The 13,499-nt window shown below is 35.8% G+C and overlaps 1 protein-coding gene across 25 annotated transcripts in view; it reads right to left on the reverse strand.

Annotated features, from left to right (window-relative positions):
* C2CD5 (C2 calcium dependent domain containing 5) overlaps positions 1-13,499 on the reverse strand; it is a 94,421-nt gene that overhangs the window by 69,866 nt on the left and 11,056 nt on the right. For 24 of the 25 annotated variants that reach the window (XM_017522982.1, XM_017522980.1, XM_017522973.1 and 21 more), the window contains exons 4-7: positions 7,303-7,474; positions 2,923-3,018; positions 1,821-1,976; positions 512-710 (exon numbers count right to left, since the gene is read on the reverse strand). In XM_017522982.1, coding sequence (XP_017378471.1) covers positions 512-710; positions 1,821-1,976; positions 2,923-3,018; positions 7,303-7,474 — 623 coding nt within the window. Of the gene's footprint in view, positions 1-511; positions 711-1,820; positions 1,977-2,922; positions 3,019-7,302; positions 7,475-13,499 lie in introns of those variants that run through there. The other variant, XM_037736498.1, reaches the window with a different exon arrangement.

The raw sequence follows: 13,499 nt of genomic DNA on the forward strand, positions 1-13,499 counted from the left end.
TTACTTAATTTTAGTTTCATATTGAGATGGTATAGGCCACGCACAGTGGCTCACACCTGTAAATTCCAGCATTTTAGGAGGTCAAGGCAGGTGGATCACTTGAGCCCAGGAGTTTCAGACCAGCCTAGGCAACACAGTGAAACCCCATCTCTACTAAAAATACAAAAATTAGCTGGGTGTGGTGGCGCACCACTGTAGTCCCAGCTATTCAGGCAGCTGAGGTGGGAGGATCACCTGAGCCTGGGAGGTGGAGGCTGCAGTGAGCCAAGACTGTACCACTGCACTCCAGTCTGGGCAACAAAGCAAAACCCTGTCAAAAAAAAAAAAAAAAGACAGTATAAATAAAATATTAGAATATTTAAATATTTTTAAGTTTAAATTTTGACAGTCATCACCAATAAAAATCATCACAGAGAAAATTTTGAACCCCCCTACTGAAATGTTTCAAATCAAATGAAAATGTGTAGATAAAAAAATCTTGGCAAGAACAATTTCATTGATTCATACTTACTCCTTCATTTCTTTGGATGGGGAATTACATGCAGGAAGGAATGCTGCTGGGCTACTTAATTTATCCAGAGTACACGCCGTTCCTATGGCTCGTACCACTAACCCAGACTCGCCCTCCAGATCAAAACACTGTAAGTACCCCACAACTGCATTTCCTCTCATTTCAAGTACTTTCAAGCCAATCTTCCTCTGAAGTTCACCTACAAAAAAGGGAAATCTCATTCTTGCTTCGTATCTTTACATTATATACTATAAGGCCGGATACGGTAATGGTAAAAAAAGAAAAGACCAAGAAAATCACAGATTTTCATAACTTGAAGGAAACCTAAAAGATAACCTGGTCCAGCCTCCTACTTTCGGGGAGGCAAGATATTATTAGCTGCATTTTATAGAAGTGGCAAGTAAGGTTCACCCACTCATGCATTCATTTACCAAACAATTTTGGCTCTGTACTACATGCTGGTATTCTTCTTTTCTTCTAAGTGCTAAAGATATAGGGGTGAATGAGAAAGAAAAGCTCAAATCTAGTGGATTTTACATACTGGTGGGGTAAACAAATAAAAAACAAGTAAACATATTAATATTACATACAGAGAAAATATATCATACAAACATAATCTATAAAATATAGAACATAATTCTATTACAATATAGCATAATTATAAAATATATACTTATACAGCACAAATATATAGAATAAAAACAAATATGCATATTTTTATATAACATTGATACTTTGTATAAAATATATGTATGCATATTCACATATATACACACATAAACATTAATATAAACTTTAAAACGGTAAGCAAATTTTTCAAAGAAAAATATAAAAAGGGAATGAGGTCAGAGAGGCAGGGAAAGTGGTAAGAGGGATAGAGGGACCTACAGTACCCAGGGAAGAACTGTGAAAAGGCAACGTTTGAACATAAAGAATGAGAAAGAGAGGGAGGTGATTTGCTTAAGCTCTGACAAATAAATGGTAGATGGAGGAAAACCAGAATCCAGGTTCCCACTCAGGGTTCCTTCCTTAACCCCGTTGCTCAGGGCTCTTTCCACTACACTACCTCATCAACACAATTTCCTTTTACTAAAAGCTTCTGATTCACATTTCTACTTGTTAAAAGAGGGCAATCCAAGTGTGTTCAGGAAGGCTGGGCCACGGGAAGGCATTTAGTCACTTATAATTCATAGCCTTCATTGTAAAATTTGAGGTGGCATGACAAAGGAAAGTGAAAAATTTAGGAAAGTATTAAATCAGTCAGTAATAAAGTTTTTTTTTTGTTTTTTTTTTTGTTTTTTTTAAATACCTGACATCAATGAAATGAGTCTCTGTCTGGCCTCATTTGACGCCCTTGGTGTGCGAATTCGATCAATCCATTGATATTCTGGGTCTTCATTGACCACAAGTTCTTCTACAAATCCATGAATTATCACAGCTCTATAGCACTTTGGAATAGATGTTGCTGTTAAAACAAATTATTATGCTTCTGTTTATCAAAAGGTAAAACTGAATTTTTAAAAAATGTACATCTCAGTTTTCTGACCTTTAGATACACAATAGAACATCTTTTACTATAATAATACTTCCAATAAGTCTTCTAAGATCTTAGAAATAATCATTTTCTTCTATGAGGCCTCTCACCTTTCTCATGTAAGTAAATATGAATTGTATTTGCCTAATTTGGAAAACAGCTATAGACAACCTTAAATAGAATTCAATACAAAGTTCAAAAAAATCAAAATTAAAGTCAGCTAGCTAATTATTACACAAATAGATAGAAAGCAGATAATGATTTTTTTAAATCTTTCATTATTCAAAGCCCTTTGTAAAACTACTTCTGTATACCACAAAGCAGTTATAAAAATCAAAGGACTGCCTTTCTGACATAACCTAAGGAGTCAAGTTCAAATTCAAAAAAGAGAGAACCTGATATACCTGTACCAAATTAGTCACTTAAAATAAACATTTGTGCACTGAAGCTAATTCAACTACTTAGGGATTTCAATTCTACTATTGCAGGCTGGCTGTGAGTAACCCAGACCTGCCCATTTCAGACCCACACATTTCAAGAAGTTCTCTAGACTCAATACCCATAGAAGTCTGTGTCATTTGGGATAGCACCATAATATTTAGCCATAGTGTTCTGCTCCTTTCTTTCAGTGTTCTATACTATAGTAAAATGTCACTGGATTTCTCTAATGAAAATTTCTATACATTTTCAAAAACTAGATACCATTTATACTCAAATCAGAACTACCGTTAACTATTTTTAGAAAATTAACAATTTTCTCTTTGGCATTAAAACCAAGAATAATACCTTTTCTACTTGCTTTCTAAAATGTTAATTTCATTTCTCATATTTTACAGTTATTACATTTCCTGTTGAGTAATAGAATGTATTTACTTACTGCAAAAGAATTTGACTCCACATGATGACTGTCTAAACCGATTTAAATCATTGAAGAGGTCTACTTTGACAACTACATTGATTTCCCCACGGATACCTACAAATTTAAAAAGAAAATCAAGTTTCTACCTTAAGAAAGTAATGTACAATTAAATAATGAAGCAAGTTAACGGTAAATAATGATTTTAAAATATAATGATTTAATTTTTTGAACTTTAACATGGTACAAAACCATTCTATTTTTCACTTTCAGTCCAGAATTCAATGAATTACATGAGGAGTTCAATACTTTATTTAAAAAGTCTTTGTTTTAGTTAATTCTGCCAAACTGTTGGTTAATACAAGTGTTCTGTGCACATTTGAGATAAGCTAGGCTAAGCTACAATGTTCGGTTGGTTAAATGTATTAAATGCATTTTCAACTTAAGATGAGTTTATCTGGACATAATCCCATCATAAATCAGGGCACAACATATTGATTATAATAGTAATGCCAGCTTTGTTTCCTAATTATTTTATTTTCAGTAGTTTCTGTATATTTTCTGAAGCCTAACATGTATGCATTAGAAAATGAATAATTTCCATTTTCACCGCAAGTCTCCACTTTGACCCAAGATTAATCAGAAAAGAGTACAATTTAAATTGAAGATGACGATAATGATTACGGTAACAAGATTTGCTGAGCACTGACAGAGGATGTACTAAATGCTTTACATTTGTATCTCATAGTGATCACATCAACCCAATAAGGTAATTTCTGTAGTAGTATCATCCCCATTTTACGAAGAAAGAAATTAATATTTAATTAATAAAAGTTGAAAACTTTTCATAGTGTCAACAGCTGTTAAGTGGCAGATCCAGGATTAAAATTTAGATCTTTATGATCCCAGATTATATATTCTTAAAAATTAATGCAAGAATCTGATTTAAAACAAAAAAAGTTTTATTCATCTCAATGAACACAAGTTAAAAATAAGCTAACTAAAAAATTCCATGCCAGGAGTAGTGGCTCATGCCTGTAATCACAGCACTTTGGGAGGCAAGGCAGGAGGACAGCTTTGAGACCAGCATGGGTAACACAGTGAAATCCTGTCTCTATTAAAAAAAAATTAATTAAATAAATAAATTCTAAGAATAAGGGTTTTCAAAACATGCTCTGATAAATAAGAATGACCGAGCTCTTATCTCTAAACATTTACTAAATATTTTCACTGAACTGTCCTGACTTCATGTCAAATTCATACTTGTGGTGGAAAACCTAAGAAAACTGACTCAATAATTTACCCATTAAATATTAAGAAAGCAAATCCCAGCACTATGGGAAGCTGAGGTGAGCGGTTTACTTGAGCTCTGGAGTTAAGGCCAGCCTAGCTAGTATGGCAAAACCGTGTCTCTACCAAAAATTTAAAAATCAGCCAGGCGTCATGGCATGTGCCTATAATGCCAGCTACCTGGGAGGCTGAGGCGGGAGGATTACTTAGGCCCAGGAGGTCAAGGCTGCAGTGAGCTAAGATTGTGCCACTGCACTCTAGCCTGGATGACAAAGCAAGACCCTGCCTCAAAAGAAGAAAGAAAAACTGGAAAGAAAGAAAGGAAAGGAAGGAAGAAAGAAAAGAAACAAGAAATAGAGCAAGCAGGCAATATGAGCCAGGTGCAGCGGCTCACACCTGTAATCCTAGCACTTTGGGAGGCCAAGACAAAAGGACTGCTTGGGCCCAAGAGTTCAAGACCAGCCTGGGCAACATGGTAACATCCCCATCACTACAAAGAGTTAAAAAAAAAAAAACAGCCAGGTTCAGCGGCACATGTCCATGGTCTCAGCTACTCAGGAGGCTGTGGTAGAAGAATCACCAGAGCCCAGGAGCTCAAGGCTGCAGTGACCCATGTTCTTGCCACTGCACTTCAGCCTGGGCAACAGAGTGAGACTCTGCCTTGACAAAACAAAAAAGAAAAGAAAAAGAAAGTATTATATTCCTAAGAAAGGGCCCATAAACATGCTAAACCAACGATAAACAATGCTTAAAATAAAATGTTTGGAAAATTCATTCATACAGCTATTGTCTTTAATCCAAACCCAAGAATTAGTCCCAGATGACTTCTTCAGCATCTTTTTTTAATTAGTAATATAACATTTGACTGAATTTTATTTCCTAATTACAAACAAAATACATATACATTGTAGAAAATATGGAGAAAGGCAAACAAGGAAAACAGAATTATAATCCAGAAATAAAACTATCCAGGGATAAATATTTTATCATGTATTCTGTAACTTCTTCACTGATACCACGTATATGCAATTATTCTGTGTCTAAATATATTTTAAATCATCATGTTTTGTAACCTGAATTCTGTGATTCATAATATATTGTATAATTTTCTTATGACATTGGTTTTTGAAAATACACTTTTCTTCTGACTGTATAACTCAGAGTTTATAAATTCCCTAATTTATTTTAAAATGCTGTTTTTCAATTTACCATTTTTAACATTAGTGAATAATAGGATATAAATAATATCACAAAAAATTATACATAAATCCCAGCAAACATCTTATTTCCTTTTAATAAACTACTCTCAATAAAATTCCCAAGTCAAAAATGTAAAAAAAAAAAAAAAAAAAAAAAAAAAAAGAAAGAAAGAAAGAGAAAGAAAGAAAAAGAAAATGCAGAAAGATGCAGGACTGGGTAGGGAAATACCAGTTATGAATGGGTTTATTTGTCATTCTATGAAGACTCTGTGTAAGCTGGCAGTTTTCAAACTTTTCAGCTGCAGGACCCCTGTACAATCTTAAAAATCTCCGACAGGCCAGGTGAGGTGGCTGATGCCTGTAATCTCAGCACTTTGGGAGGCCAAGGCGGATCGATCATCTGAGGTCAGAAATTCGAGACCAGCCTGGCCAACATGGCGAAATTTCATCTCTAATAAAAATACAAATATTAGCCAAGCATGGTGGTGCGTGCCTGTAATCCCCACTACTAGAGGGGCTGAGGCAGGAGGATCACTTGAACATGGGAGGCAGAGGTTGCAGTGAACTAAGACTGTGCCACTGCACTCTAGCCTGGGCAAAAGAGTGAGACTCTGTTTCAAAAAAAAAAAAAAAATCACTGACAACATTTTGTCTATATGGGTGGGTCACAACTATCAATATTTACCATATCAAAAATTAAAACAGGGAATTTAAAAACATATACTTATTACTTCATTTAAAGTTATAATAATAAACTCATCTGTGTTCACACAAGCTATATTTTTTAATAAAAATATATTTACAAAAACATGGTGAAACCTCACCTCTACTAAAAATGCAAAAATCAGCCAGGTATGGTGGCGGGCGCCTGTAGTACCAGCTGCTCTGGAGACTGAGGCAGGAGAATAGTTTGAACCCAGGAGGCAGAGGTTGAAGAGAGCTGAGATCACGGCACTGCACTTTAGGCTGGAGAACAAGAGTAACTCTATCTCAAAAAAAAAAAAAAAAAAATGTAGTGCAAAGAGTGACACTCTGTTACATTTTTGGAATTTTCTATCATGTCTAATGATGCACAGAGTCTCATATCTGCTCTGCAGTCAATGTGTGATAATACCACATATCATAAAACCTCTAGAAAACTTCGTTATATCTTTGTGAGAAAGAAAAAGAATAATGAATAACATAAGAGTATTATATGGAAAACAATTCTCAACTCACAGGTTCTGTGAAAGACTCTAAGGAACTACTATCATGTGTTCACAGGCTATAGTTTGAGAGCTCTGCTTCAGGCAACAAAAAACTTTTAAATAATTTTTAAGTACAAAAATCATTATTAATCAGTTTGAAAATGTGTTTTAGAAACACAATATCAATACTAGATCAATTTTAAGTCATTCATTTACCTATAATATTGCACAAATTTAGCAGGCATTATCTCAAATTATGTTCAGAGAAGCAAGAATTTTACTAACAATAATTTACTATTATTTATCTATTTTTTAAAAGTCATCATTTAAAGATATATATGTACATATGTTTTTTTGAGATGGGGTTTCACTCTTGTTGCCCAGGCTAGAGTGCAATCTCGGCTCACTGCAACCTCTGCCTCCCAGGTTCATGCGATTCTTCTGCCTCAGCCTCCCAAGTAGCTGGGACTACAGGCATGTGCCACCACGTCCAGCTAATTTTGTATTTTTAGTAGAGATGGAATTTCTCCATGCTGGTCAGGCTGGTCTCAAACTCCTGACTTCAGATGATCTGCCCACCTCGGTCTCCCAAAGTGCTGGGATTACAGGCCTGAGCCCAGCCTAAAGACATATATTTTAAACCACCAAATATAGCACAAACATATTTAAGGACAAATAAAAAAGATTAAGATTGTTATTTATAATACTTTCTTATTATTCCTTACCGTGTATGGTATCATAAATTGGAAACCATCCTGAGATGACTGTTGCAGCTTCACTATACAGTAAGGGATCAATATCAATGTACACTTTACCAATGGCATCATTTGCACTGTAAGTATCATGGTCAAGAACTGTGATCTGTAAAGGTTCATCTTGTAAGTCTTCATCATCCACCTAAAAGTATACCTTAAAATTAAATCTCATATAGTTTTTAAATCTTAATTATCACAAATGTACACCTATACCAAATGAAATGGATGACATATCTCCAAATAAAATCTTACAGGTTTATTTCTAAGCACCAAAGTAGAGAGAAGAATTAACACAAAAAAGTTATAACTCTTTTTCCTACGCAATATCCCATCTTCCTAAAGAAAAAAAGTTTATTTCCCAGCGCAAGAGTGGGATGATTAACAATGACAAAAAAATTATACCTCAATTTTTTACATATTATCCTGTGTTTTACAACTCTGCCTATGATACATAGCAAAAATGCCTAAGGAATGTCATATCAGAGTTCATGTAGTATCTATAGGGAGAAGAATGCTAACTGAGCACAATTACACCACAATTTCTAAGGGCAACTTCAGAGAACAAACCCATAAGCAAAACTAAAATTATGTGTAAGAAAAAACAATCTAAGTTCACGAACTAAGCTCACGATATAAACGTCTACCCTCTCTCCTTTTATTCAGTCATTATCAAGTTATTATGTGTCAAACACTGTGCCAAACAGAGGGATTTACAATGGAGAACAGCACAAAACGACTTCTTCCTCATGGAAGACATATTCACTATTTTGGCTGCCACTTTCTGGATATCATGCTATTATCTAATTTGCCAGCACCCTTCAACAAATATAGTAGCTGGAAGGGAACATATTATAGACAGTTAGGATTCAAAATGATGGAAGGGAACATATTAAGACTGGGACAGAATACAAAGGGATTATTATTTTCTATAATTAGAATGTTATACTTTTAAAATGCAGTCTGTGGATGTTCTTCTTTACATCAGACATATCATACTATTAAGACTGAATCTGTGGCTGGTTAAAATCTCTGTATCATTCTTATACATGCTTTGGTCAAGTGATAGCCCTACAACCCTTATACTTTGGTTGATTTTTAAAACTTAAATATGACACATTAGGCCTTTCCCTATCCCCTATTTAATTTCTTGTTAATGTTAAGCTAATAAACCAGTCTCTGAAGATAATTTTAAGAATTAAAGTACATTAAGGAATTATTATTGATATTATTGGTGTGACAACATGATCTAAGGCTTTATTTATAAAGTGTCCTTCTTTATAAGAGTTATATAATTTGGAATTTATAGATGAAATTATATAACATCTCAAATTTGCCTTAAAATATCCCCACAAGGAAAACTGGGACAGAGGGGTGGGTAGTTAAAAAGATGAAACAAGAACAGCAGAATGTAGACAGTTGTTAAAGATGAGTGACTGAGAAGTGGTTCAATATACTAATCTACCTCTGTGCATGCTTGAGATTTTCCATTATAAAATGTTAAAATAAAATGATCATTTTGAATGCCAATCTATTCCGAATCATCTGTCATCCAATGGCATTCTGTCCACTACTATTCTGTTGTTTACACATTTAATAAAAGACAAAGAATCCTAAACCAAACCATTAGCCATTACTCCAAGGCATTCCCCCAATTTCTAACACCATTAAAAATACTCTCTGTATATATTTATTTAACCATCTATACATTCACCTCTGAGTATTATCATTTTTTTCTCATAGTACACTAGGTATCCCTTCCCTGACATTAGAGGGCACTATACTAAAAACTAAGTGACCAAAAATGGCTTCTGATACATACATAGATAGCTAACAACATGAATAACCTGAATAGAGAAATTCAAGAATTATAATGAGATAATTAAGAATACTTAATAGATTAAATGGAGTCTAACTGAAATCACAAAATATTTTAAATTACGATTTTCTGAGAGATGTTTTAAATGTTTAAATGAGCAATATGTACGGCCGAAAGACTGTATTTCTTAGCCTCCCTTGCAACCAAATGTGATACAAGCATAAATCATTACATAGAGCTTGGTAGGAAGGGGGAAAACTTCTTAAAGAAGGCTTGCTCGGCTGAAAGTGTTGTGTTAACTCATCACCCGCTCCTCCTGGACTCCCCTTCACTCTAGCTCCTTCTGCCAGACTGGAACACTCATGTGCTCACTGGAATTCCAGGTGCTAAACTGGAGCCAAAAGGACCTTGAATCTTTTTAAGAGAAGCCACAAGTTATGTATAGATGACAAAGCCTGGAATGACTGCATGGAGCAACCACACTACCCTTAAAATGCCTGGCACATTTCTTTCACATAAAAACATCTATTTTGTTTAAGACATTTATTTGAGTATTCACTATATATACATAGTTTATATATATATATATATATATATATATAACTGAATGCAATTAACAACTGATAATCAGGGTTAAAAAAAGAACTACATAACCAATGTCAACTATAAACACAAAGTTTTAAGTACATTTTTCACAGCATATATATATTATTCAGGAAGACTAGTCAAAACAGTAACTTAACTAATTTTTTTTTTTTTTAAACAGGGTCTCGCTCTGTCACCCAGGCTAGAGTGCAATGGTGTGATCTCGACTCTGCAAACTCTATCTCCTGGGTTCAGGTGATTCTCAGGCTCAGCCTCCCAAGTAGCTCCCAATTACAGGCACATGCCACCACACCCGGCTAATTTTTATATTTTAGTAGAGACGAGGTTTCACCATGTTGCCCAGGCTGGTCTTGAATTCTGGATCTCAGGTGATCCACCCACCTCACCTTCCCAAAGTCCTGAGATTACAGGCATAAGCCACTGCATCTGGCCAGTAACTTACTAAATTTTAAGGGAACTGCCTGGTAAATCCCTTATTTCATAAAATAAATACATTATTTTTTATATTGTTAAGTAAGCTGCTTGGGTACTCATTAGCTTTAAAAATTACCAGTTTATTACCATCATCAATAAAATGAAATACCATTTTTTAAATATTTCCTAATACCATGAAAATTACTCTGACACATTAAGCCTGCCTCTTTCCACCATTCCAATAACAATGTGATTAAAACTATTTGTTTTTAACCATTTCTAGGTTATACTGGGGGGAAAAGGCCATCGAAATAAAACTATATAAACATTCCAGTGTTTTGCTTGGGTAACGAAGATGGACTCTGTAATTCTAATTCCATCTGAAATCATGTAAGCAAGTTACTCCGATTATTTTTGACTCATATATTCCACATCTTAATCTTAATAATGTAGTTTAAAATAGACTGAATACATGTGTAACAGGTCTTTCAAAATACATAGTGAGATTTTAGAAACAGCTAAAAGAAAAATCTGTACATATACACAAAAGAAAGAAGAAAATCAAAATATTTCACAACAAAAATATCAACTGAAATCATAGAATTGTAGGACTCCCTCCTGATTTCAAAACTCACTACAAAGCTATAGTAATTAAAACAGTATAGTAAGAATATAAAGATAGACATATAGACCAATGGAATAGAATTGAGAGTTCAGAAATAAATCCTTACATCTATGTCCAACTGATTTTTTTTAACTTGCCTCAAAGGTGAAGTCCTAAAAAAAAATTTACTGACTTCCAGTTCAGTGTTCTAGCAGATAATATGGAAGCTCATTTTAAAAGAGCTGGAGTTTACAGAAATTAGAAATTATCTTCCTTAGATCCATCTGCTTGAAAACCTTTGGGTGAAAGCTACTGGGGAGGTTAAGAATAATAGTTCTATAACTGAATCCTTTTGGTAGACAATTGAGACACAGCCAAGCTACTCTGATGAGGTAGTAATTTTGAGAAACACAGTTATATTCCACAGAGATAATAAATAAAAGCTGCCACTGCCCATAAATGCTCTGAGTCTACAGATGAGGTACACCTTTCTTATGCAAACTGACATTTAAGTATGGCCACAAAAGCTTTTCAAACTGCAGTTCTATTATTTTAGCACACCTATGCCACTCAGACTAACTAAACTATACATTAACTAAAGAACAGAACATATACCCAAAAATGCCAATATCCAAACCCACTTTCTGCCAAACACGGAATGACTATCCCAAAATGCTGAGTGATTTAAAAATATGATTTCCTTTTTTTTTTTTTTGACTAGTTCCAACTCATATTAACATACACAAAGACCTTCCTATAAACAACATGCTTCATAGCCACCTCAATACTACTCTGGAAAAGATTCACATTTGAAAAACACAGAGGCTCTAAATAGTAAGGCTGTCTGAGGTCATCTGCAAATTAGCAGGCACCAGAAATAGAATTTGTTCTCTTAATCCAGACCTTTAAGCTTTTCCAATAGAGGGCTGCTCCCCAGTATTCCAACCACTAGAGAATGTGTCTTCCAGCACTAAAAGAAAGATCAAGGTCCTAATATAAACCATATGTAAAGCAGTACCTAAAAATCTTAGTGTCATTTCTTCCATCTTCATGTATAAGTTAGGTAGGTTCCCAAGCACGATCAAAGCATCTTTTTCAAGCAAACCAATGCTTTCCTTCCCTTGTTCTCTTTCATTGAAAAACACATCTTACCCTGCAAGGGCTAAACTTTACCCAGGCTCCACAAAGGCTATAGCATCCTCAGAAAAGGCACAGCAACCACAATGCTGCCCAATATAAGGGCTGGCATGAAATTGTAGGGGAGGAAAACCAAATTGGTCCTCACAGGGTTCTTAAGCAGTCCAACAGAAATTTCAAACAAGAAAATTTCACTTCCAGCCGAGAGGTAAAGGAAGTAGTATCAGAGAAGACGGGCAATATGTGTAGCAAATATTTACTGAGAGCCTATTACATGCAATTCTGGGTGCTGCAGATACAGCAGTGAAGAGGAACCAAAAAAAGCAGGGAAAACACTGCTCACAGGAATAATAACTGGTAGGGATGTTTAATTTGGGGAGGGAGTGGTGGGTAGAATGAGAGAATGTAAGATGGAGATGTGGTGGTCTGGTAATAGCTTTGAAGTTGAACAGACTTTAGTTTGAAATCTGACACATGAATCTTTCCCACTTTACCACTTAGCTAGCTCTGAGTTGGACTTCCGAGTCATCTTAAAATAAAAGGTGCCTTCACAGCATTGTGAGAATTCAATGAGGTTAACACATGTAAAGCACTTCACCAGTGTCTGGGCCATAATAAGCATCTGTAAGTAAGAACTATATCTCCTTTTGTATGTCATCTTGTTGTTCCCAAAGCCTAGTATAGTCCCTATAACCTCTTGAAGGATTTGGGTATGCTGACAGACCAAATCAATGCATGAAAAAAATATACAGATGTGCAGAGAAAGACGGCAGAAAACTGCAGGGAGGTGGCAGAGCACAACATGAAACTGACATCCTAACAGCAACACAACGGGCTTTCTAAGAAGAGCACAGGAGGAGAACATGGGTGACAGGGACCTCCAGGTTCAAGTGCCTTGAGGGAGGAAGCACATGTGGGAAGAGAGGAGGAATGAAAAGAAACCCGGGTGAGGAGATGGGAGGTTCCTCTCTTGGAGAAGTCCCCTCAGATCACCAGGCCATGAGCCACTGGAACATAACTACGTTCTGTCTCTGTGTGCACTACCAATCATGGGAAAAGAACATTCTCTTAATAAACGTGCCCAAACAACTGAATTTCTGCATGCAAAAGAATGAACTCTGGGCTAGGCATGGTGGCTCACACCTGTAACCTCAGCACTTTGGGATGCCAAGGTGGGTGGATCACTTGAGGTCAGGAGTTTGAGATCAACCTAGTCAACACGGCAAAACCCCGTCTCTACCAAAAATACAAAAAAAAAATTAGCCAGGTATGGTGGCTCATGCCTGTAATCCCAGCTACTAGGGAGGCTGAGACAGGAGAATTGCTTGAACCCAGGAGGTGGAGGCTGCAGTGAGCCAAGATCGTGCCACTGCATTCCAGCCTGGGCAACAGAGCAAGACTCTGTCTTAAAAAATAAAAATGAAAAAGGAATAAAGTTGGCCTCTTACCTCACACCATTATAAAAATTAACTCCAGGCCGGGCGCGGTGGCTCAAGCCTGTAATCCCAGCACTTTGGGAGGCTGAGGCGGGTGGATCACGAGGTCAAGAGATCAAGACCATCCTGGTCAACATGGTGAAACCCCGTCTCT

The sequence above is a fragment of the Cebus imitator genome, unplaced genomic scaffold (assembly GCF_001604975.1).
Source record: "Cebus imitator isolate Cc_AM_T3 unplaced genomic scaffold, Cebus_imitator-1.0 Scaffold25, whole genome shotgun sequence".
NCBI lineage: Eukaryota > Metazoa > Chordata > Mammalia > Primates > Cebidae > Cebus > Cebus imitator.